The sequence below is a fragment of the Adiantum capillus-veneris genome, chromosome 10 (genome assembly GCF_014529385.1).
Source record: "Adiantum capillus-veneris isolate H3 chromosome 10, ASM1452938v2, whole genome shotgun sequence".
Taxonomy (NCBI): Eukaryota; Viridiplantae; Streptophyta; class Polypodiopsida; order Polypodiales; family Pteridaceae; genus Adiantum; species Adiantum capillus-veneris.
In genome coordinates, this window is record NC_140940.1 from 79,833,273 (window position 1) to 79,860,212 (window position 26,940).

The 26,940-nt window shown below is 45.0% G+C and overlaps 1 protein-coding gene across 2 annotated transcripts in view; it reads right to left on the reverse strand.

Moving 5' to 3' along the window:
- The window catches only part of UPF3 (Smg-4/UPF3 family protein), a 41,143-nt gene extending 15,235 nt beyond the window's left edge, over positions 1-25,908 (reverse strand). The window contains exons 1-5 of one of the 2 annotated variants that reach the window (XM_086521696.1): positions 25,171-25,908; positions 24,454-24,560; positions 24,275-24,370; positions 23,371-23,478; positions 23,213-23,295 (exon numbers count right to left, since the gene is read on the reverse strand). In XM_086521696.1, coding sequence (XP_086377822.1) covers positions 23,213-23,295; positions 23,371-23,478; positions 24,275-24,370; positions 24,454-24,560; positions 25,171-25,643 — 867 coding nt within the window. In that variant the 5' untranslated portion in view covers positions 25,644-25,908. The remainder of the gene's footprint in view (positions 1-23,212; positions 23,296-23,370; positions 23,479-24,274; positions 24,371-24,453; positions 24,561-25,170) is intronic. The other variant, XM_086521694.1, reaches the window with a different exon arrangement.
- Positions 25,909-26,940: the final 1,032 nt, after the last annotated feature.

Consider the following 26,940-nt stretch of genomic DNA (forward strand, 5'->3'; position numbering starts at 1 on the left):
AAGAGATCCACTTTCTGGGCCACATAGTCTCAAAGGATGGTGTTAGAATGGATCCCGCAAAGGTCGAAGCTATCAAGACATGGCCAGACTTGAAGATTGTGCACGATGTCAGAAGCTTCTTGGGATTGTGTTCCTACTATAGAAGGTTTATCAAAAATTTTGCAGAGATAGCATCGCCTCTTCACGCATTGCAAAAGAAAGAGGTCACTTTCAGATGGACCCAAAAAGAGATTTCAGCTTTTAGTCTCTTAAAGGAAAAGTTGACTTCAGATCCAATTATTGTTTTGCCAGATCTCAGGAAGTCATTTGTGGTCCAGTGTGACGCGTGTGGCTGTAGCATCGGAGCAGTGCTAATGCAAGATGGACGGGTAGTAGCTTATGAAAGCCAAATTTTGCAAGGGCCAGAGAGGACTATGCAAGTCTATGAGAAAGAGCTCTTGGCCGTGATTCATGCGCTTTCTAGCTGGAAGCACTACCTCTTAGGTGCTGACTTTGTTGTCCAAACAGATCATCAGACCTTGCGATACTTCTTGACATAGTCAAAGTTATCCGAAAAGCATATGCGATGGGCAAACATTCTTTCCATGTTCCACTTCCACATTATGCATGTGGAAGGCAAGAAGAATGTTGTGGTTGATGCGTTATCAAGAAAGCCACAAATTTCAGCTGTGTCAATTCCTTATCATCATGAGTTAGATGACATGAAGGAACAGTATACTGCTGGTGAAGATTTTGCAAATCTTTGCACAGTTACAAGAGGGGCAACATCACGAGCACTACCTCCTCACAGATGGTTTTATGATGATGCATGGCAGACTTTGTGTCACTAGGCCACTGCGACATAAGGTCATGGAAGAGAGTCATGTCCCACCGTATGCAGGGCATCGTGGCATTGATGCAACAGTTAAAGCGGTAGAGACATTCTTCTATTGGCCTACCTTGAGGAGAGATGTGGAGGCCTTTGTGCGAGCATGCATAATTTGCCAAAAGGTCAAGTTTGATAGGCAAAAGGCACCAGGGTTGTTACAACCACTGCCGATTCCGGATAAGCCATGGGAAAGGATTCCTATGGACTTTATCTTTGATCTTCCAAGGACGCCAACAGGGAATGATGGTATATGGACCATTATCTGCAGGTTCAGCAAGCAGGCCCATTTTATCCCTGTCAGGAAGAAGATAAAATCTGATCAGATGGCACGCTTGTTTATGTACAATGTGTTTAAGTACCATGGTATGCCACAATCAATTATCAGTGATCGTGATCCTCGCATGACCAGTTTGTTCTGGAGAGGATTGTTTGAGAACATGGGTACTACGCTCAAGTTTTCATCTTCGTTTCATCCACAAACTGATGGACAGTCAGAAGAGGCTAATTCTACTGTCTTAGATCTGCTGAAATGCTATGTGTCAGATAATAAGGGCAAGTGGGAACAATATTTGCCTATGCTTGAGTATGCGTACAATAATACAGTGCATTCGTCTACTGGCAAAGCACCTTTTGAGATTGTTGAAGGCGGCAAAAACGTTCCTCCCATTTTGCATACAAAGGACAAGATCTTTGAGGCAGATCGATATGTTGAGAACATGGATGAGATGTATAAGAAGATTAAAGTTGCCTTGGAGAAGACTCGGGCAAAACAGAAAAAGGCAGCTGATCGTCACCGTCGTGAATTGCTACTATCACGTGGTGATTGGGTTCTGTTAAGGTTCGAAAAGGCAAGGTTAAAGAAGATGAAGGGCAAGGAACGGTTGTTTCCTAAGCTCAGCATGCGTTACTATGGGCCTTTTCAAGTGCTTGACAAGATCAGCGATGTGGCTTACAGGCTGAAATTGCCTGATGCATGGAAGATTCATAATGCGTTTCACGTGAGTCTTCTAAGACCCTTCGTGGGTGATGTGCCAAAAGATATGCCAGTTGAGGATCAGCCAGAAGTTGAGGAACTTGATGAGATCCTGGTACCTGAGCAAGTTTTGGCACATAAGGACAGAAAAGTTAAAGGACAAGTTGCAAGACGCTATTTGGTGAAGTTCAAGAACTATCCGCCTATGGATGCAAAGTGGATGGAAGAGCATGAACTGTCAGAGTCACCAAATGTATTGCAACTTTACCTTGAAGCCTTTGGGTTACAGCCTACTTATGCCCCAACCCAACGTGTGCAAAGGAGGGGTAATGATAGAGCTAGTACATCAAATGTACATATGAATTCAGTGCCATAGATGAAAATGGAAAAAGTATGAAGGTCTCATTAAGTCATTTGTATCTATGTATGTTACGACCTTTCTTGCAGATACATGCGATGATAAAAGAGTGTTAATAGCACAAGATCATCAGTGGCGTGTATTTATGGTATGCAATCGAGGACGTTTGCAATTTCATGAGGGGGGTATGCCACGAGGACGTGGCAGTTATTAACCATGTCACAAAGATGTGGCAACTGCTAACCTTGGTTGTTGGCTTCTTTCCAATGGGGTTTATTTTATTTGTTTTGAGACCCTCTTTTTGAAGTAGCAAACGGTCGGACATTGTATGGCCAATGTGAACGGTAGTTTCACCCGCAGACGCGAAGTGGTCGGCACTGGAATTCGTATGGTAAGAGGATGTCTAGGCTCAGAGCAAGATCATATAGGTCCCCCCGTCGCACTTAGCAAGTTGGTGGATACTAGGAAGTGAACTCAATTAAGGCGTAAAGTCAAGGTGGGACTACCAACAGAAAGTATCCGACAATTGGGCCACATTGCACTTTTGGATGCGGTCCCAATGAGGATAGATGGTCAGAAGACCAGTGGGAGCCCAACGGAAGCATCTCCTAAAATTTAAGGAACTGCTATATTGGGCCATGAAATGTGTTCGCGTCCTTACCTCCGGTATGACTGGGGGAACATTTTATAACTCTGCCGCGAAGTCAACTGGGCAACCGGTCAGGATATTTTTTAGCGGCGAACCCGAAACGGGAAAAGGCTTGTAAATGCGCCAAGTGGCACTTTTCTGTGGACTTTCCTCATGCAAAAGAAAGGGCGTTGAATTTAGAGAAGGGAGAGGCCTCATTATGCAATCTGTCAGGTTAAGAGCTATGGAGTGCTTCCTTTCCCTCTTATGTACAGTGCGGTGCCAGGAGTGATGCCCTGCACGCTACGCACTGCCCTCTCTCTCCCCTACGAGCAGTATGTTATGCCCCACTAGTGGGCTTTTCATTTGACCAATGTACAGTGATGTGGGTTCATGCGCGATTGCCGAGGCAAGAGCCTCTTGCACAGGTACTGGATTAGTTAGCGGCTAATCCCCCGCAGGTACAGGTGAATTCGGAGAGGTTTCACGCCAGAAATCTCGTCCGATTCAAAGGGCAAGTAGCCCTACAAGTGTGGGAGCTCGAGGTCTTGCTACAGATGCGACCGGCACGCGAAACGGAGCCCAAAACAGGGAATTACAGCCTGCTGTGTATTTTTGCAGGTTTAGGGTTTCGGCCCTAATACCCCCAGGAAGTTCGGGGACGCAAGGGGACCGCTGTACAGGTGAACTGGCGCATTTTCGGGGCAGAAAACAGAGAATTCAGCGTGCTGCAGATTCTCGCCAGGTTTTGCAAAGTGTCCGTATGCGTTGGGAAAGTCACCTATTGCATGGGGATACTGACTGTGAAGCGTCCTAGTACAGTTATGCTGCCGAAATCGGGCCAGAACAAGTGTTTCTTAGCCTAGATTGTGCGGGGCAGCTTGTGGGAGATCACAGGTTTTATTCCCTTTGATAAAGAATAAAGAAATACCGAAAGGGGCGCCAATTTTGGGGCCTACAGGTTGTCAGTGTCTGCTCGGAGCATTCTAGCTTCCGAGCCGTGTGTGTGATTAAGTGTTAATTCCCGTTACAGGTCTCCTTTGCAAAGTGCTCTGTGTGTGTCTAAAGTAAAGAATTTCGGGTGAAAGCCAACGCCTACCGCCCTACGGGCCGGTTTCATCTCACCTTTCCGCAACAGATCCTCGCCGCACGGTCATATCCCACGAAGTTTGCAGTTTCATTCCAAAAACGCAGATTTCAGCATCTACGTTTTCAGCGCGTCGTCGTTGCATCGACATCGTCACCGACATAGAGTTAGAATTCAGCAGATAAAGATTTGCAGATTTCAGTCATTAGCATTTTCAGATTTCAGCCCGTCTCGTCGTCGTCGACATTGTCGGCAAGTCCAAGCATTGTAGAGATTTGTGCAATCATAAGTAGACCCCTCTCGCCATAGAGAGTGGGGCCTTCGGAGGAGGGTTTTACGTCTCTGGTGTCGTATTCTCTTCTCTCTCTATCTCTCCGTCTCATGCACTTCCATTCACAGTGTCCATTGCACTCTCTCACTAAAGGAACGGAAGGCTCTCCCTTTCGTAAGTAAAAGGAACCTTGAGCACACTTCGGAGCACTCATCTTGAGCAAAGTTCAACATTCACTTCCACTGCACCTACATTGGTATCAAAGCTTTGACAGTGTTCTATATCACTCAAGGAAATAACCACAAGAACCACATAAATTGTTTTTGCTTGTTGCGGTCGCACGTAACCCAAGTCCTCTTGGGCGTGTCGATTCCTAATCGTGATTTAGAAGAGTGACAGGAAACCCAAGAAAGAAGGACTTGTCCAGTCTCGCCTTGTGCCTCTTTTCACTCATTGAGAGCGGACCGTGCACTTAGCGGCCGGCCAATTGACGTGAGGTGGGAAAAAGCAACCTTGGTGTGAGCGCAAGGCCGCCAAGGGGTGCGCCCGCGGAAAAGAGTAGAACTCGGGTGAAGAGAAGATCCTTCTCTAACACAGATTGCAAGCGAAAGAAGAACCTCAAGAACCTCAAGACCCTCGAGAACCTCAAGAACTCAAGACCCCCAAGAACCCAAGACTTCAGTGGATGGTCATCACCCGAAGCGGAATGGATACTTCGCATGGAGGTGGTGAGCATGGGACTGGCAACGAAGAGTTTTCCCCACCAGGAGGTTTTTCTGACCCTCCCCCTTCCCCATCTACACCAAGGATTGCACTAACTCCTATAGAGGCTTTCGACGAGATAATGGATAGTAAGCTAGAAAACGACGCAGAAATGGCGGCCATAGAACGTAAATACGGAGAACGAATGACAGCCATAGCACATGAACGCGAAGAAAGATTGGCAGCCATCGAGCGTAAATACGAGCAAGCACGCTTAGAAGACAAAGCAAGAGAAGCAGAATTTGATCGCAAGAACAAAGCAAGAAAAGAGAAGAGCGACCAATACATGAAAGAGTTCTTGCGACTCTTTTCTATTGTGCAAGTGCAGTTTGCACAGAATCAGGAAAAGGAGACTCTTTCATTCTTTTCTTCTCCAAAGCACTACACCCATGATTTGGTTGATAATGACAAGCATGATGAATTGCATGACAATGACAAGCATGATGAATTGCATGACAATGACAAGCATGATGATTTGCATTATCAAGATGTGATTTCTCACGAGCATGATGATTTGTATGACCACGATGTGATTGTTCACAAGAATGACGGTTTAGTTGATGCTTTTTCTAGCAAAGCTAACCTCGTTGCAGATTCGATCAATCACGAAGAATCGATCTTGGCTTTTGAGTCGAGGTCCACAGCACCCCCCCAAGCAGATTCGATCAAACACGACGAACCGATCTCGACTCTCGAGCCTAGGTCCAAAGAACCCTTACAGAAAGTACTATGTGTTCGAATGATTAGTCAACACGCATTGTTCGAGTGTTTCATTCGTGATCGTTTCCTCTATTTTAGTCAGCGTCTTCATGAGATTCCTTTTCCTAGGCATGACATATTGTACGTTGAGCACGTCTCACTCATGAATGAACACGGATGTATGCGGATTGCTCATGAAAAGCTGAAAAGTATGCATTCAAGGAAGTCACAATTCATGCCTCTTCCTTGGCACGACCAAGTTGTAGAAAGAGCACAAGAAAGTGTGAGTACCAAGCATGGGCACTTCCGTTGTGAATTGCCACAGTTGATTGATTTAGCTCAGAAAGACAAGATTCAACCCCATTGGTTGCGTGTGTGTGGTGAACGGGTTGGCCCTCCGTCTATTTGTTCATCTACATTGCATGCACAATCTTTTAGGAAGACAAGATTTTTTCCAGTCATTTTACATGGAATAGGTATGTTCATGTTTTTCTTTTGGAAGTGGTTTCAAGAATTTTCAGCCATCGAGATTCTTGAAGAAGAAAGAAGCATGACTCTAGACGAAGTTGAAGCATCGAAGGAGCCACAGAAGACTGTGTCGCTTTTGGCGCAGCCCAAAGAAGCAAGCGTTGCAGACCTTTATGAAGTTCAAGTACTGCACGACCCACACATCAGAGTGGGCCGGCGAAGAGTCCCTTCCAGGATTCCGGATGCTATTGGCGATCTCCCTGGACGCCATACAGTTTGGTACCAATACCTCACTTTGAAAAGGAGGGGATGTCACGTGACACATCCAACCCCATGTGTCCGTGGACAAACTACAACATGACCAGGGTTCAGTTCAGTCTAGTCAGTCTAGAATAGGAAGTGATCTGGCACTTTTGTGAGTCTGTTCGCAGACCGTGCATGTCCAGACACTTAGATTAGATGCATATTCTCCAGTTGCACACAACATGATCATCAGCATTCCCATCAGAATCCATCAGGGGGGGTTTTCCAATGCATCAAACCTATTTTCCCTATTTTTGACTGTTTTCACTTATTTATTAAGTGACTTTTGTTGGGAACTAGGTAAGGGCAATTTTGCTAAGACAATTAAAAAGCAAACCAGAGTTAGCACTTTCTCGCAAAAGAGGTAGTAGGAGAAGGAGCACTCGCTCAACAGGTAACTTCTTAGCAGAACCCCAGATGCCCTAGCGTTTTTGCTTCACAGCATAAAGCTAGCGTTTTTGGACTAGATCAGCCAACATTTTTGCTCTTGTAGATTCCTGGCGACAAAAGCCCAAGCGTTAGCAAATTCTCCGTAGCAAGACCATTTTCAGCCCTAGCGTTTTTGCATCAGCATCACACTTAGCGTTTTGCAGATTCGCCGCGACGGAACATCAAGAAACATCAGCGTTTTCAGTTTCCAACAATCAGTACCCGCGGTAGAACCCCACAGTAGAACCCCCGAACCTCGCAGATCTCACCTTTTCGCAGCAGATCCTCGCCGCACGGTCAGATCCCGCGAAGTTTGCAGTTTCAGCCCGGAAAATGGAGATTTCAGCATTTGCGTTTTCAGTGCGTCGTCGTTGCATCGTCGTCATCGACATCGTCACCAACATAGAATCAGAATTCAGCAGATAAAGATTTGCAGATTTCAGTCATTAGCATTTTCAGATTTCAGCCCGTCTTGTCATCATCCTCATCATCGTCGACATCGTTGGCAAGTCCAAGCATTGTAGAGATTTGTGCAATCATAAGTAGACCGCTCTCGCCATAGAGAGTGGGGCCTTCGGAGGAGGGTTTTACGTCTCTGGTGTCATATTCTTTCTCTCTCTATCCCTCAGTCTTATGCACTTCCATTCACTTTGTTTGTGTCCATTGCACTCTCTCACTAAAGGAACGGAAGGCTCTCCCTTTCGTAAGTGAAAGGAACCTTGAGCACAGTTCGGAGCACTTATCTTGAGCAAAGTTCAACATTCACTTCCGCTCCACCTAACATTCTGCCACTGAGTATGCACTTCAGCCATGGACTGCTGAGACAAAAAAATTTGCAAACTGGGGATCTTAAGCAAACTGAAGCATCTGCTTGGTGCACTTGTCAACCTGTTGTCGACGTTGCATCTCCAAAAATTCATACTGTGTAGGCCGAGGTGGCCCGTACTCATCTTCTGTTAAGTCGTTTAAATCTTCTGCGTTGTCTCCTCCCGCCTCAGCGGTTACAGAAGAGGTCAAATAATTCTTTTCGAAATACATAAGTGTCGCAAGAAAAAGGGATCGGATTTCCTAGCAGAAGAAAAATCGGCCGTGCTCAGATACCACTTTAACAAACTGGGCACCCCAAGTCGAGATTCTACTGCGACATGGAAGAGATTCACTTCAAAACACTTCACAAAATCAAAAGAGTCGACACGGCCCGGCGTAGTTCCATGCCAAGAGGTAATGGCCCCAAAGACTGCTGCCCAAAAGCAACAACGAAAATCGTGGCCCCGTACAATTTTACCACGTCAACAATCAACGCGTTTTACGGTAGCCAGTACAACCAACGCTTTTCCTCGCGTCCGTACAGCTGCCACGTAAGCCAATTAGCGTGGATTGCGACGATCCGTACAGTCAACCAATCAACATGAATTACGATGGTGCGTACTGTCAATCAATCATCCCTTTTTTGTGTGTGTGTGTGTGTGTGTGTGTGTGTGTGTGTGTGTGTGTGTGTGTGTGTCTGAGCACTGCCACATCATCAATTTGTGACATTCTCACTAGAGAAACTCAAAGGGACAAAACACGTCTCAAATAGAGATTCTTGGTCGGAATATCATTGCACACAAAAAGGCACTCGAGAGAGGTATCTCAAATGCCAATCCACTTCCTGCAAGGAAGCTGGCTCATCTCTTTCTGTTTAGCAAAAAAAATTCGATTGATAGTCGACTCACCTTGACAACAAGGTCTACAACTTCATGCGTTATCCATGTACCCAAAGTGTCACGTGCACATCTAACCCTATGTGCATGTGAACAAGCTGTCCTACTTCTAGGGTTTAGGTAAGCCTAGGAAGTGTTCTGGCAACCTTGTGAGCCTATACACAGGCCGTGCATATCCAGGCACTTAGAGTAGCTGCATACCCTTTGATTGCACAACCCATAGCATTAGCATCATGATACAGTACCAAGCATGAGCATGCTCCACTGCATGGATCAGGTTTTCTGTCACAAATTGCTTACGTAAGCCACCGAAGACCTGAGTAACAAATCCCAACCGAGGGGCCTAAACCCTAAGAATAAGCCCAAGTGACAAGAGAATAAAAAGAATAAAATAAAGCAGGACCCACACACACACACACAAAAAGACTCGCGTAGAAACTGATGACGTGGCAATTGTACGGACAGCCTAGATTTTGCATTGATTGCTAACGTGGCGGCCTGTACGGATTTCCTTGTTTCACACTGACACCCTGTACGGGTTTCTGTGATTTGAGCTGGTTGGTTTTTCAACACCGGCTTTTGGGCCAATTGCTTTTAAGTTTGAAGCTTTTCACTGTAACTGCTTTTAATGGCCAAGGGCCTTTGAATATGAGGCTAGGGCTCATTCTCTGGCACTCTTCTGGGAGAAGGTGCAGAGCATGGAGTACCGACTTATACTGTGTTGACTGAATATAAAGAAATACCGAAAGGGACGTCAATGTTTGGGGCCAACACTCTCTGGGGTGGGATTCCGCCACTCCGTGTCGCGTGTTGTCTCTCTCTTTCAATTCAATCTAAAAGTCTGTTCAATCTGTTCTTTTCTATTGGCACGTGTGCCCGTCTTGTGACAGTGGTATCAGAGCATCAGGCGTGTGCTTTTTTGAAAGCATACCGGTCCTACAAAAGAGGAGACAGAGCAAACCGGCGCTTCCAAAGTCTATTGGAATCTTATCTGAAGTATCTTCGGTCCCAACCGCGGACTTATTAGCGACCCCCACCCTTACTTCATCGCACATCGGGTGCGCTCCGATCTTCACTGCTCTATCTTACAGGGCATAAGCCATAAAGAACCCAAGACATGGCGTTCATGGATTGAACAGAATATTTGCATTTTCTTCTCGACGAGCTTCACGACATTCTTTCGAGCATCCTCAGCAGAATATTCTGATGTTGCAAACTTTTCAACAATTTTTGAATTACATATTACCCCCTCTGATGCCTCAGGTGGTCTCTCCTACTCCGGCACCAGAAAGTACGAGGGCTTCCAACCAACAACCTTCCCAGCCGTTTGTTCTGATCCGGGGAGTCTTCAGCAATATGGTGCAACCATCTGACCCTGATCCAATGCAACCGCCTTTGCACTGCCTCCACCGCCACCACACTACAATGGTTGGAGCCCATATGGATACCCTTATTATCCATACCCGGGATATGCGCATAACCAACCCAAAGATTTCAAGGATAGTGGCATGCCGATCACATTCTTCACTTTTTCCGGGGTGAAAGATCGAGAGAAAGCATTGCAGTTCCTACAGCAATCCGACAACATCTATGCTTTGGGGAACTATACAAAAGCATCCAAGATTTCTGGAGCAACGGGATTTCTCAAAGATAATGCTATGCAATGATGGAGTTCGATCGAGACACAACCACATGCTCCAAGGACCTAGCAAGCTTTCAAGACAGTTTTGGCACGCAGTTACATGACTTCTATGTTTGAAGTCCGAATTTTGGGAGAGAGGGGCAACTAGAAAATGCTTGCCACCGAAACCATGGGCGACTATAACCAAAGGTTTGTCGACGTGTACCTTTTGGTGTCCTTTAGGATCGTTCCCTTGGAGACCCAATGCGAGCAATACACCATTGGACTACCATCACCATTGCAGGAATATTGTCTCTCCAAGCAAGTCTCCACCATGCAAGAGCTTATGGACCATGCCGCGGTCGGCTACAAACGGATGAAGGGAAAGCTAGAGTTTACCACAGAAGAACCTCCGACCACTAACCACAACTCTCGACAACAACGAACAAATTCTCAAGAGTCATGAAAATCAACCGCAAAGGCCTCGTTTGACGCCTCAACAACAAGACACCTTACTACAAGAAGGCCGATGCTTTGGATGCTTTCAAACAAGGCAATCACCAACGTGTGACTACTATCTATCCTTTTTGTTGATTTCTTTCTTATTATCTATTTGCTTTCACTTTTTGGAAACACCCCTCGGGAAATCTAACTGCCCTGCATTGCATAGCTAGTGTGGAACTGTCCAGAGGGAGTCCAGGCCTGAGGGCAAGAGAGCACTAAGGTTGGACAAGGACTATGGTTAGCCAAGTGGGGTCATTGACTAGCCAAAGTGGAATCCTTTGCTACAGAGGCTACATTTCAGTTCTGGATGTGGCCGCAATGTACAAAGAGGGTCGGATGACCTAGAAAGATACAATGGAAGCATCTCCTAAAATTTAGGGAACTGCTATTTTGGGACCTGAAAATGTCTTCGCGTCATTACGTGCAGTTTGACATGGGGATCATTTTGTTACTCTGTGGCCAAGTCAACAGAGGCTGCAGGTGAGATATTTTTAGACCCGAGGGTCTAAAGCGGGAAAATGCACAAATGAGTGACACTTGGCACTCTGAGGCCAGTTTACTACTTATAGAGAAGGCAAAAACGTGATTTATAGCTGGGAGGCTCATTCTGCAAGTTCCTGTCACAGGTTAAGAGCTATGGAGTGCTTGCTTTCCCTCTTATGCACAGTGCGGTGCCAGGAGTGATGCCCTGCACGCTACGCACTGCCCTCTCTCTCCCCTTTGGCAGTATGTTATGCCCCTCTAGTGGGCTTTTCATTTGACCAATGTACAGTTGTGTGGGTTCATGCGCGATTGCCGAGGCAAGAGCCTCTTGCACAGGTACCGGATTAGCTAGCGGCTAATCCCCCCGCAGGTACAAGTGAATTCGGAGAGGTTTCACGCCAGAAATCTCGTCCGATTCAAAGGGCAAGTAGCCCTACAGGTGCGGGAGCTCGAGGACTTGCTACGGATGCGATCGGCACGCGAAACGGAGCCCGAAACAGTAAATTACAGCCTGCTGTGTATTTTTGCAGGTTTAGGGTTTTGGCCCTAAACGGACCCTAATACCCCCAGGACGTTCGGGGACGCAAGGGGACCGCTGTACAGGTAATCTGGCGCAATTTCAGGGCTGAAAACAGAGAATTCAGCGTGCTGCAGATTCTTGCCAGGTTTTGCAAAGTGCCCGTATGCGTCGGGAAAGTCAGTCAATGCGTGGGAATACTGACTGTGAAGGGTTCTAGTACAGTTATGCTGCCGAAATCGGGCTGGAATAGTGGAAATTCAGCCAAGTTTGTGCGGGGCAGCTTGTAGGGATCCACAGCATTTATTCCCTCTTTTAAAGAATAAAGAAATACCGAAAGGGGCGCCTAAGTTAGGGGCCAATCTGGTGTCCGTCTACTCATACAGGTGCAATCTAGCAGCCTGTATCCCTCTCCCCTTTGTTGTGTCTTGAAAGTACAGGTAAAATAGACGACTAATAATGGGTGAAAGCTAAATCAAGGTTTAAAGTAAAGTCTACCGCCCTTTTTGGATTGAACAGGCCGGTTTCATGGTTCCAACACGGGATTAAATCACTTTTTCCCATAGAAGTGAGCCTTGGTCAGTTTTGGGCTTGAAGACACAGGGGATCATAGACCAGACACAGGGAATTGCAATTATGGCTGACAGACCAGATGATGTGACTGAAGAGGTTTCCTCTTCACAGGGTCAACAGACACATGAAGTGGGTGAGTCGTCAAGACCACCACAAACAGATGATGATATATTCAGGACCCAGTTAGCTACTACTGTGGCTATGTTTACACAAGTAATGCAGAACCCGAGGTTTTTAGCCTTTCTGCAACCTCCTGTTCCGTCTCAACAAGTTGGGTCACTGGATCATATTCAAAAGCCTGTTAAGGCTCGAGCACAGGTGATTCATACCGCACAGTCAATGAAAACACCTTTACACTTGACGGAGAACATGCAGTCTCCACAACCTGTGCCTAAGGTGCAAGAACAGGTGGCTGAGATGCCAGTATTTCAAGCTGTACCAGTTCAGCCCGCCACCTTTCAGCAGCCTATAGCTGGTTCTAATGGGCAGGGAAGCAACTTACAGGCTATGCAACAGGTCTTCCCACCACCTCAGTACACCCTGGCTATTTTGGAGGTGGATCCGTATTCCAGAGCATGGCTGGTCATGCACCTGGAAATCAGTTTTATACGCCAGGAACAGTGTTTGGGGGTGCTCAAACGATGATGCCTAACCCCATGTACAGTGTCATGGGTATGCAACCAGGGTTTCAGAGCACTCAGGGCCAATTTGGGATGCCACAGGCAAATTTTGGTATGGCTGGAATTACAAATCAGCAGCCAAATATGGCATTTCCAGGTCAAGTTAATAGTGGCCAAGGAACACAGATGAACCCTAATAGTGTTCCCATGTTTCAGTCACTTCCATATGACAATTTAACGCCGCTGGAGAGGCCAACTCCGTACAAAGAAGGTGGCAAAGGTGTGTCATTCACGACCTTTACAGGGTTTGATGACAGGAAGAAGGCTCTCTCATTCCTCCAGCAGTTTGACAAGGCCTATGCAGGGGGAAACTTTACAGAGGCTTCAAAGGTCCGCAAGGCAGCCACGTTCTTGACAGGGAATGCGGGACAATGGTGGACAACTTTATTGCTTCAAGGGCAAGCTCCGTCCACATGGATTTACTTCAAGCAGCAGCATGGTTATCTGATGACTTTGAAGCAGATGTCATGACCGAATGGCACCAGCTTAATGCTGCCACTTGCAGAAATCTGGATGATTACAATCGGAAGTTTTGGAAAGCTCTACTTCCAGTAACTTCCTATAGGTTTGTGCCATTGACAGAACAGATTGAAAAATACTGTTGTGGCCTACCTAAAGGATTGAGAAAATACTGCACGAAGACAAAAGTTACTACTTTGACACAGCTCATCGAGGTAGCAAACACTCGCAATGGTTTGCACTGGCAATGGTCCTGAGGACAGAGAACAAATGCTTTATATGTGAGCAGCCTGGCCACATTGCTTACAATTGTCCTACAAAGAAAAGGCCAGCTGATTCTGATGACAAGGAAGACAAGAAAGGAAAGAAGCCCATGGCTGGTCTAGTGCCAGATATGGTGGGCGACAAGCCAAATTCAGATGCAAGTGAGCTTTGCAGAGCATGGGGAAAGGTCAGGGATCAAACAGTGCTTATCTTCTTTGATCCAGGTGCCAAAGCCAACTTCATTTCCCCAGAATTGGCTTCAAAGTTGGGAATCAGACCTGAGGAGATGGGGTATACAGCAAAGGCAGGTTTGGCATGTCCTGGCCATACAGAGGCTGTGACACCCATCATTGGAAAGTTGCGTCTACATATCCAGTCCTATGTAGATGCTGAAGAATTTTACATCATGCCACTGGACGGATGTGATATGTTGTTAGGTATTCCTTGGTTGTTTCGTGTACAGGGAATCATGGATGCCTACAACAAAAAGATCACTGTACAGAGCAGGGGAAAGACTCACATTCTGGATGTAAAGCTTAAGGGGGAGTCTATTCCTACTGTATCAACTTCTGCTATTACTTCTGTAATGAAAAAGCATCTTTCTGCGTACTTGGTTTGTGCACGTGAAGTGTCAGATTGTGATGAATCAAATTTATCTGTGCTAGATAAAGAAAGGTCAATGTTTTTACAACAGTATAGTGACTGTTTTTCCGATTCATTACCGTCTCAATTACCGCCAGAGAGACCCAAGGACCATGCGATAGATTTGGTGCCAGGCAGTAGCCCACCAAATAAGCCTCCGTACAGAGTTAGTGCGGCTCAGCAGAACGAGATAATGGGCCAAGTACAGGAGCTGTTAGAAAAGGGGCTGATTCAGCCCAGTTCATCTCCATTCTGTTCTCCAGTGTTGTTGGTGCAGAAAAAGAATGGCTCATGGCGTATGTGCATCGACTACCGTGCACTGAACAAGAATACCATCAAGAATAGGTTCCCTATACCTAGAATTGATGATATTATGGACAAATTAGAAGGAGCAGCTATGTTTAGCAGGATAGATCTAAAGAGTGGGTACCATCAGATCCGCATTAGATCAGAGGATGTGCACAAGACTGCTTTTAGAACGACGTTTGGCCTTTACGAATTTTTAGTGATGCCCTTTGGTCTCACAAATGCTCCTGCTACGTTCAATAGGATGATGGACAGAATTTTCCGTCCACACCAGCAGTTTGTTGGTACATTCTTTGATGACATGATAGTCTACTCAAAGAATGAAGAGGAGCATAGGCATCACTTGGCCATTGTGTTCAAAGAGCTACGCAGTCATAGGTTGCTCATCAATGCAAAGAAAAGTGAGTTTTTTCTAGAAGAGATTCACTTTCTGGGACACATTGTCTCAAAGGATGGTGTCAGAATGGATCCTGCAAAAGTTGAAGCGATCAAGTCATGGCCAAATTTGAAGACGGTGCATGATGTCTGAAGCTTTTTGGGACTATGCTCCTATTACAGAAGGTTTATCCGAAATTTCGCTGAGATTGCTTCACCTTTACATGCTCTTCAAAAGAAGGCAGTCACCTTTAGATGGACACAAAAAGAGATTTCAGCTTTTAATCTCTTAAAGGAAAAGATAACTTCAGATCCAGTCATTGTGTTGCCAGATCTTAGGAAGTCATTTGTGGTCCAGTGCGACGCCTGTGGTAGTAGCATTGGTGCAGTGCTAATGCAAGATGGCAGGGTAGTAGCCTATGAGAGCAGAATTTTGCAAGGGCCAGAGATGACCATGCAGGTCTATGAGAAAGAGTTACTGGATGTGATTCATGCGCTCTTAAGTTGGAAACACTACCTCCTAGGTGTAGATTTCGTTGTCCAAACGGACCATCAGACCTTGCGATACTTCTTGACACAGACAAAGTTATCTGAGAAGCATATGCGATGGGCAAATATCTTGTCCATGTTCCATTTTCAGATTGTGCATGTGGAAGGCAAGAAGAACGTTGTGGCTGATGCCTTGTCAAGGAAGCCACAAATTTCAGCTGTGTCGATTCCTTATCATCATGAACTTGATGATATGAGAGAACAGTATGCAAATGATGAAGATTTTGCAAGGGTCTTCGAGCAACTAATGGATGGACAACGTCATGAACACTATCTTCTTAAAGACGGGTTCATGATGATGCATGGCAGATTGTGTGTCACAAAGCCATTGCGACGCAAAGTTATGGAAGAGAGTCATGTCCCACCGTATGCAGGGCATCGTGGTATCGATGCTATAGTTAAAGCGGTTGAGACATTCTTCTATTGGCCTACATTGAGAAGGGATGTGGATGCCTTTGTGCGAGAATGCCTAATATGCCAAAAGGTCAAGTTTGACAGGCAAAAGGCACCAGGGTTATTGCAACCACTACCTATTCCAGATAAACCATGGAAAAGTATTGCTATGGATTTTATCTTTGATCTTCCGAGAACGCAGACAGGAAACGATGGTATTTGGACCATTATTTGCAGATTCAGCAAACAGGCTCATTTTATTCCTGTCAGGAAGAAGATAAAGCCAGATCAGATGGCACGCTTGTTTATGAGCAATATTTTCAAGTATCATGGCATGCCACAGTCGATTGTTAGCGACCGTGATCCACGCATGACAAGTTTATTCTGGAGAGGCTTGTTTGAGAATATGGGCACCACGCTCAAATTCTCTTCGTCATTTCATCCTCAAACAGATGGGCAGTCAGAAGAAGCAAATTCTACTGTCCTAGATCTGCTGAAGTGTTATGTGTCAGAGCATAAAGGAAAGTGGGAGCAGTATTTGCCATTGGTGGAGTATGCATACAATAATACAGTGCATTCATCAACTGGCAAGGCACCCTTTGAGATAGTTGAAGGTGGCAAGAAAGTTCCTCCCATACTGCATACAAAGGACAAGATATTTGAAGCAGATAAGTATGTTCAGGACATGGATGAAATGTACAAGAAGGTCAAAGTGGCCTTAGAAAGGACTCAGGCAAAACAAAAGAAAGCAGCTGATCGTCACCGTCGTGAAGTGGTATATTCACTTGGTGATTGGGTGCTTTTACGCTTTGAAAAGGCAAGGTTAAAGAAGATGAAGGGCAAGGAAAGACTGTTTCCAAAGCTCAGCATGCGTTACTATGGGCCTTTTCAAGTGTGCGACATAATCAGTGATGTTGCATATAGGCTGAAATTGCCTGACAGTTGGAAGATTCACAATGCGTTTCATGTGAGTCTTCTCAGACCCTATGTGGGTGATGTGCCAGAAGATATGCCAGCTGAAGATCAGCCGGAAGTCGAGGAACTTGACGAGATCTTGGTCCCTGAACAGATTTTGGCACACAAAGAAAGGAAAGTGAAAGGCAAGGTTGCTAGGCGTTACTTGGTAAAGTTCAGAAACTATCCACCAATGGATGCTAAGTGGATGGAAGAAGGTGAACTTGCAGAGTCACCAACTGTGTTATCACTTTACCTGGAAGCCTTCGATTTGCAACCTACCTTGACCCCATGAGTTTCAAAGCTACATGGATTGTCAGTGTGACAATGGATTCTGAAACAAATGATGTACATGGTATTTAAAGTGAGCTCAAATGAAATACCTGTTACATGAATGTTAGAGCTGTACAGATTGTCAATTTGGCAATTGCTCTTATGGAATGTCCAAAAATTTGGTTAGTGCTATAGAAGTGAGTATTTCTTGTCAGTTTGTCAAGGATACAGTGATTGCTTCTATTGAAGAGTACATGTGTAACTGCATTCTTAAATTGTCGGTTTGGGTATGCTCGAAAGTGTTACGGGATCCAACGTGTACTATAAGACAGTGGCAAAATGTGCAGCTACCATTTTGTCATTGGAAAAGTTAGTGACTCAAAGCAATGGCAGAGTGCGCAGCTACCACTATGTCATTGGGACAGGGTTCACACGCAGGCAATACATGAGTCGACGAGGTGTTGAATACACCAGGGTTGACAATGAGCATGTATGTGTCGTATATGTGTCGACAGGTGTTGAATACATCAGTGTTGACAGTAAGCATGTACAACATAGATGCAAACGAGGACGTTTGAGATTTCAAGAGGGGGGTATGTCACCAGCGTGTGACTACTATCTATCCTTTTTGTTGATTTCTTTCTTATTATCTATTTACTTTCACTTTTTGGAAACACCCCTCGGGAAATCTAACTGCCCTGCATTGCATAGCTAGTGTGGAACTGTCCAGAGGGAGTCCAGGCCTAAGGGCAAGAGAGCACTAAGGTTGGACAAGGACTATGGTTAGCCAAGTGGGGTCATTGACTAGCCAAAGTGGAATCCTTTGCTACAGAGGCTACATTTCAGTTCTGGATGTGGCCGCAGTGTACAAAGAGGGTCGGATGACCTAGAAAGATACAATGGAAGCATCTCCTAAAATTTAGGGAACTGCTATTTTGGGACCTGAAAATGTCTTCGCGTCATTACGTGCAGTTTGACATGGGGATCATTTTGTTACTCTGTGGCCAAGTCAACAGAGGCTGCAGGTGAGATATTTTTAGACCCGAGGGTCTAAAGCGGGAAAATGCACAAATGAGTGACACTTGGCACTCTGAGGCCAGTTTACTACTTATAGAGAAGGCAAAAACGTGATTTATAGCTGGGAGGCTCATTCTGCAAGTTCCTGTCACAGGTTAAGAGCTATGGAGTGCTTGCTTTCCCTCTTATGCACAGTGCGGTGCCAGGAGTGATGCCCTGCACGCTACGCACTGCCCTCTCTCTCCCCTTTGGCAGTATGTTATGCCCCTCTAGTGGGCTTTTCATTTGACCAATGTACAGTTGTGTGGGTTCATGCGCGATTGCCGAGGCAAGAGCCTCTTGCACAGGTACTGGATTAGCTAGCGGCTAATCCCCCCGCAGGTACAGGTGAATTCGGAGAGGTTTCACGCCAGAAATCTCGTCCAATTCAAAGGGCAAGTAGCCCTACAGGTGCGGGAGCTCGAGGACTTGCTACGGATGCGACCGGCACGTGAAACGGAGCCCGAAACAGTAAATTACAGCCTGCTGTGTATTTTTGCAGGGTTAGGGTTTTGGCCCTAAACGGAGCCTAATACCCCCAGGAGGTTCGGGGACGCAAGGGGACCGCTGTACAGGTGATCTGGCGCAATTTCAGGGCTGAAAACAGAGAATTCAGCGTGCTGCAGATTCTTGCCAGGTTTTGCAAAGTGCCCGTATGCGTCGGGAAAGTCAGTCAATGCGTGGGAATACTCACTGTGAAGGGTTCTAGTACAGTTATGCTGCCGAAATCGGGCTGGAATAGTGGAAATTCAGCCAAGTTTGTGCGGGGCAGCTTGTAGGGATCCACAGCATTTATTCCCTCTTTTAAAGAATAAAGAAATACCGAAAGGGGCGCCTAAGTTAGGGGCCAATCTGGTGTCCGTCTACTCATACAGGTGCAATCTAGCAGCCTGTATCCCTCTCCCCTTTGTTGTGTCTTGAAAGTACAGGTAAAATAGACGACTAATAATGGGTGAAAGCTAAATCAAGGTTTAAAGTAAAGTCTACCGCCCTTTTTGGATTGAACAGGCCGGTTTCAATAACCATTCTAGTTGTCCCCATCGCACTGATAGACCAACGGAGCCGACGCCCACACCAACAGTCGACAAAACCCGAGCGCCACCTAAGAGAGCTAGACCCGCTATTGGACTAGTCCCTGATATCTATCGCCCTAACGATATCTATGGCATACGCCCTAAGAGTACAAAGGAATTGTGCCGAGCATATGGCAAAGTCAATGACTTAAAAGCCCTTATTTTCTTTGACCCCGGAGCTACAGAGAACTTCATCCATCCAGAATTCTTGAAGCAGATGCACTTTGATTAATGATGCAGAGGGTGGAGAAATTGAAGTTGAGCTAGCACGAGGCAAACTCAGAAAGTGGTACCACTCATTGGTGCTCTTCCAGTGACTATCCAAGATTATCATGAAAAAGCTGATTTCTATATTATGAAGTTGGGCAATTGCAACGTTCTCTTGGGCATGCCTTGGCACGACAAGAATGATGCGACTCTCCAGGTTCGAAACCAAACCATCACCATGATGCAAAAGGACAAGCCAGCCGTCCTCAAAGTTCGGTTGTCCGAACAAAACCTTGAATGAACTCTCTAATTGTTTTTTATAGCTAGATACTTTTAAACACTGTTTGAGAAAGTATTGTTTGAAATTTGTTTAACATGGATGGTATCTGTTTTGAACTTGTCTTGGTGCCGATTTGAACTGTTTGACTCTGGTTTTAATACCGTTTTCAATGATTGGTGATTTTACTCCCGGGTGGAGTAGTGAGAGATGTTTTGGTATTATTTGAACCTCGGAACGAAGCAGACGGGATGTCTGCGGAGCGTTTCGTTGTATGCTAGAAAGCCTCCGAACGACGTAGATGGGATGTCTTGGGAGCGTTTGGTTGTATGCTTGAAAAATATTGTTGTTGTTACTCCCAGTCCGGACCTGGATGGTTATGCGGGAGGAGTGTTAAGAAGTCTGAGCAATGGTTACTCTCAGCACCTCCAAACGATGCAGGCTGCGGTCTAAGGGGCATTTGGTTGTAAAAGGCCTCTATATCTCCCGGCCCGGACCTTTTAGGTTATGCGGGAGGAGTGATGAGGGAGTCGTTGAATATCTCCCGGCTCAAACCTTGTTAGGTAATGTGGGAGGAGTGTTCATCGACGACTTTATGTTTCCATGTCTTGTAACATGCATATGTCAGCAATTGTGTTGCACTCTGATGTGCCGACCACTAAATATTCCTAATTAGATGAGATTGCCTGAGTATGTAATTTTAGTGCATCAAGACACCCGTGGAAGATCAGTGCGGTCTGGGTGTGATGGCTAATTTTACTACGCCGGAATATCAAGAGTTCCGATCTGGATGAAAGGAGAAGCCAACTCCTTAACAAAAGAGTCGAAAGGAGAAGCCAACTTCCCAACAAAAAGAGCAAATTGATTGTCCCTGGGATTTTTATTTTTTTTAGCTAACTTCTGTAACGGACTTGGACACTCCAAGTCAAGAATCAGTCACAACAGCACCAAAAAAACCACTTCAAAACAATTCACAGATCACAATAGATTTGCACTGACCTGGTGGAGTTCCGAGCCTAGAGATATTGGCCCCAAAGGCTGGCGCCCCTTTCAATATTTCTTTACGTATTAATCACTGTCAAAGTACAAGAGAGCGGTTAGGGTTTCACTTTCAGACTCGAGTAGTTTTGCATATGTGTTGTAATTGCGGATGATTAATTTCTTTCAAGAAGGGGGGATGTCACAAACTTCTGACGTGTCAAGCCACTAAAGATCTGAGTCAACTTGCAGATCCAGGCCGAGGGACCTAAACCCTAAGAATAAGCAGACGAAGAAGTTCCTACCAACCTATGGGACCCCGTCCGATGGGACACAAGAGAATAAAATAAAGCAGGACACACACACACACACACACAAAAAGACTTGCGCAAAAATTGATGACGTGGCAGTTGTACGAACATCCCGGATTTTGCATTGACTGCTGACATGGCGGTTTGTACAGATTTCCGCGTTTCACGCTGTCAACCTGTACTGATTTCCGTGATTTGCGCTGGCTGATTTTTCAACGCCAGCTTTTGAGCCACTTGCTTTTGGGTTTGAAGCTTTTCACTGTAACTGCTTTTAATGGCCAAGGGCCTTTAAATATGAGGCTAGGGCTCATTCTCTGGCACTCTTCTGGGAGAAGGTGCAAAGCGTGGAGTACCGACTTGTACTGTGTTGATGCAATATAAAGAAATACCGAAAGGGGCGCCAAGGTTTGGGGCCAATACTCTCTCAAATGGAATTCCGCAACTCCGTGTTGCATGTCGTCTCTCTTTTCAATTCAGTTCTTATAGAAGTGCTAAAAGTCTGTTCAGTCTGTTCTTTTCTATTGGTACGTGGTACCCGTCTTGTGACATTTTCGATCGTGCGTGTCAACCACCTCTAATAAGTCATTATGTTATAAGTGACTTATTATTTTAATTAACTAGAATTGCCTTGGGAATCTCAAGTTCCCGATCCCAACTTGTGAGTTACCACTCTCAAACTCGAGTACGAAACCCTTGGGCTAATCTAGCTCTAGTCCTCAGAGCACTTTTCGCGCTTTTCCTGCAAAGGCTTATGCCTTCCTCTGCTCCTACTTCCTCATGTAGAGGGAGTACACCTGCAAACAAACACTCAGAGATCATAACATGAAAAACGTTACCTTCGAAGCCTCAACACTCGGAACGCAGCTCAGTTCTTGAAAAGCAACTTTCCGGAAGAGATCTCTACGCAAAGAAGCCTCTCTTCCAATCCTACACACAGAAGAGGGGTGGTCTCGGGTTCCTTCTCGTAAATCAACCCCGTCTACGACGTTCATGGACTAAAAACAAAGAAAAACAACAACTTGTCGCGATGGAAACACTCTGTAGGCACTCTGTCACAAAGTCATGATGTGGCATGCCCAACTGGAAGAGAAATGGCCGAGTGGACAAGACAAACTGAAGAGCTGAAACTAAACGAACTTCAGAGCACCGGCCGTGGGCCAAAAACCCTAAATATCAAAAGCTTGACCTTTGGAAGTGGTTTTCGTAATTGCATTGGCTGGCTGGCTGTATGGAATTGCTGACGTGGCAGACTACGGATTTCCGTAAAATGCATTGCTGGTGCTGGCGTGGCAGGCTGTACAGATTTCCACAGTTTGCGATGCTGGCCACTGGGCATTGTTATGAGATGCTTTTGAGAGCAGTTTCTTTTAGCATTCTGAGTTCGTGGCAGCAGAGCAATACCAGCAAGTTGTACCTTTGTGAAGAAATAAAGAGAGTACCAGAAGGGGCACCAGACTTTGGGGCCAATGCATCTGGAAGCGGAATTGCACCGCTTCGTGTCGACTATCCTCTTCTCTCTCTCTCTCTTTCAAGTTCAGTCTGTTGCAGTTTCTCTTCGTGTATTGCTATTGTTTTCTCGCTTGGGTGTCCAAGCCTATTACAACGTGACAGCTACCTTAACCGATAAACTGCATTGGCTGAATATTCACGCAGCCACCTTCAACATGGCCGCTTATGCACGAGGGAGACAAAATACAAATGTAACTTGGTCAAATATTCATGCACCAATTGCACTAGGGAGAAAAGGTACAAGGTATAAGTAACATATGCCATAGTAAGCACTTTTCTCACAAGCAAAGGAACCTTCAATATAGTATGGATACCTCAAACAAAAAAACATGCATGGCGATTCAATCACGTACAATACGCCAGGAAAAATCACACCAGGTACAAAGCTTTGCATTCTTGCAATGATCCCCTTCCTAAAGATATCATAGCTCTTGAGAATGCTCTTCAAGTTGCAAAAGCGAGTATGCAATACAACTATCACTCTAATTGAAGGATGGAAAGTTACACCAAAAAGGAGAACATGAGATACCTCAAAGCGTGTTTTAACTTACAAAGCAGTAAGATCTTAAATAAAAAGATAAAGACCAAATCGCTGCCACAAAATGAGCTAGTAGAAACCGATCTTTCACTGGCAATGTTTAAGTAGATATAAAGCACACCTGGGGCATAGATTTTAAGGCTCTCCTCTGGCGCACGAACTCCATCAAAGGCGTAACAATGATAGCCTCCTTTGCTCCTGCCACTGAAGTAAAAAGTGGTCATGATTCAAACAGTTACCGGTCTTGCAACACGAGAAAAACACTGAATATAAAGCAACCTGAACTCAGATTTCGCTCAGTTTCTTTCCTTTCAAGTTGTGCCTCAGCACTTGGCAGATACTCTACTGGTTTTGAAACCTGCTCCGTGAACTTTATGTAGTCTTGATCTGTCAGCAATATCAAACTTCAACAATGAGAACACAAGAAGGAGAATTCCTGCAAGGCTCCTGATAATAAGGTTTCAAAACAATACCAGTAGCCTGTAGGACAGCTAGAAAGGGGTGCCACTTGCACTGAATACATTGATGACTTGTAACAGACCCATAGTGATCAAATTCACCCAAAAAAGATATTCATACTCAGGCCCCCACATTCACTTGCAATAGGCCAACGTAATCAAATCAACACAGACAGATCTCCTTCCTCAAACTGACACTGTGATTCAGTTACATTTCCAGCCACTGGTGGCTGGGTAAACTTGTATAAAACCAATTCCCGAACATTAATTTTCTTGTAGCTTTAATCTGTTACTAGAGACTCAATAGGAATGTGCAGCTCTAAGCTTTGACACATTAGTGAATATGCTGCAATGCCAAAAAGGTCACTATTCGATAAAAACCTTTCCATATAAAGTCTCTTATGAAAGACCAGGAGAACTATCCTTCCATATAAAAGAAATTCAAGAAGGGATACTGAGCTCACATCAACCAAGAGAGGGCCTCATTTGACATTTATTCCCAAAAAGGTAAACTATCCCTAGCCAGTCATATGAACGACAGATGCTGTTCCAAATGAGTGACATATATATATAACCACAAACTATACCTTGTATTTTAAGCACCAATAATGTTATAAATGTAGCCCTTATACATATAAGAGCTTTTAAAAAAGACAATGTGTGCATGCGAGAGAGTTAATCAAGGAAAGAAATTAGGCTTCCCAATTTCAAACCATCCAACCAACCTTGAAAAATTGAACCCTCTCTTGGATCCTTTTTAATCCACAACTTTGGCACTCGTTGATTAGGGGCATACTCAACTAAAGCTTTAAATTGGGTCCCTGTCAAAGTATTTGAAAGCAGATAAGTGTTTGTATTGGAGGAAAGTACGACATTATAGAATAGTCGTTAGAAGCTATCTTGCCTTTCTCATTCACAAAAACATGCCCATTGAAACCCTGGTAGAAGTCAAGAACATCCTCTGGGTGCTTGAAATCGATGTAAGCTCGTGAAAAACTGCTACCTTTGATACTGAGGAAATGAAAAGAATAAAGCAAATATCAGGAACATTTGTCAGTAAGCATTGTTTAGCATTCCCATTGGTTTGATTTCAATCTTAATACACAACATGGTATGGAGTCCAATGATAAAAATTGCACTACCAGATCATCATAGAAGATGCAAAATTTAAGTTCTTTCTACTGTGCACGAAGAAGATTCTGCTAGGTATAAGTTGAATGTGTCATCCAAAATGCTCATGTATCATGATTATCGTAGAAAAGAATAAAGCACAATGAGAGCTGCTTAAACCTCTCGTAGTAAACATTCCTTATGTGCAAAATATTTAAAATAGCCCTTTAATCTTACAATCCAGGTGCAAGAAAGTGACAAATGAAATTTGATATTAGCTTTCATTAATCACATTGCAAGGCTTCAATTCAGCTGGTTCATTAGCTGAACTATAGGGGCCCCGAATAGTAATGGAAACACAAAAGTTGGCTCCATCATGGCAGAGAGCAAAAATGTTTGGTGCCTAGAAAACATACATACACGACATGTCTAGATAGCAAACAAGCCTGTAATCAACTGAGGCTTTTAAATACATGCTCTCTTTTTACTAAAGCATTCAAGCATCTCTTACCTGGATTTACCAGGACAAAAGGAAACCATGTTGTACATGGAAGAAAACCGCGATGCAATTTGCTCCATAAAAGCAGATTCTGACAAGCCTGGTGGTAGGTGCCTCACAACGACCTTGGTCCGATTGTAAACATCTCTCATGGCTGCTGCAGCTCCCGCTGTAGAAACGGACGGCAACTCCAAAGCCCTAGACTTAAATCTACTGCCTCCTCCTCTAGCTTCACCAGACGCTGAGACCATGTAAGAGGGTAATGATGATCCTGTGTTGGATGATGCTAGGTTGAGCCCCCAATCTTTCTCCTGATGGGAAAATTGGGAGTGGCCGGACATGGGCTCTCCTGAACCGGTCCAATCCATGGAAGCATGGTGCTTGGGAAGAGGTTTAGGGTTAGGGTTGGGATTGGGATAGAAGCGATCATACTGGTAATGCTGCTGCGGGCTCCGCCTGATAACGGGAGAGCGTTCATTGATCATGTTGGTGATATCATTGTACTTGCGAAAAAATCAACGGGATGCCGGAGGGGTGCTTCTCTGTGTGTGCGCCGCCCAAAAGATAACGAAGCGCTTTTGCTGATGGACTGCCTTACAACTCTATCGCGATGTCTGCTTCTGCGTCTTCGAGCTACGGCTATGTCTGCTTTGATCCTTTCTCCCTCCCCCCTCTCGGCCTGGTCTCCTCTCTCTTCTCTCTATACAGGAACAAAAAAGGCAGGCGTATTTTGATCAAGCGCGTTAGAAATATGTCGGGGAAAAAAGAGTCCCCAGGCCATAGCTTTCCCTTGTCTATGTGTGTGTGTCTTCAAACTAAGGTTACCTTTACATACACGTCATGCTTTACCTTGACCCCTCTTATCAACATTCGCTCTCTTCATTCATAGAAGAACATCCTTGCCAAGATCTTCAAGGTCGTTACCATGATTACCTTGGTAAGCCTACTGTGCTTTTTTAGTTTCTCAAGCCTCTAAGCGACCACTTGGTATGATCTAGGCCATTGTCTTTACCTGAATTGATCAGTCGGCATTGAAAGTGTTTGTATTTAATATTATAACGCGCATTCATCTTCACGTACGCAACTATGATAAACAACAGCGTTGAGGTCATGAAAAGCAGCAGCTAGAAGCGCTTTATAGGAAAATTTTAGACCATCCCTAGGAGCATTTTGCAGTGTATGTATGCTAGCTACAATGGGTTGAAGGCGTTAGAGTACTTGTCCGTCAAGCATCGGCTAGAAGCTTCCCTCACCTGCACTCCCTCCAAGGTATGCACTAATCTTGTGTTGTTCGTTCGTCTCAAAGAAATTTGAAGTCTTAAGGCAACAAGCTCTCAAGAATCTTCTACTGCAATTAGTGGCAAGACATCAAAGAAGGAAATAGAGTGGCAATGGAGATTGTTATGATGTCATCATGTCACTGTGAGGGTTGGTTGTGAGAGGGGTACCAACAAGTAGGGCAGGCCACATCTCTCTCTCTCTCTCTCTTTCTCTCTCTCAACGAAGAGGCCAAGGAGGCGTAGCATGTATGACCAAAAAGGGTTTGAAAGATGTTTCCATTGTCAAAGAAGATAAGTATAAACGCTATTTATAGCTGAAAATCAGCCCACCAAATGGTCAAGTCATGTTTGTGGCCGGTTACTACATTCCTCACTATGACTCCAACTTTTATGCTTGCTTGAATATGGATAGAGATCAGCCCTTTGTTGAACTAGAGGAAGACATTGCTTATTACAAGGATCAAGGTGAAGTCATTGTTTTTGGAGACATGAATGCTCGCAC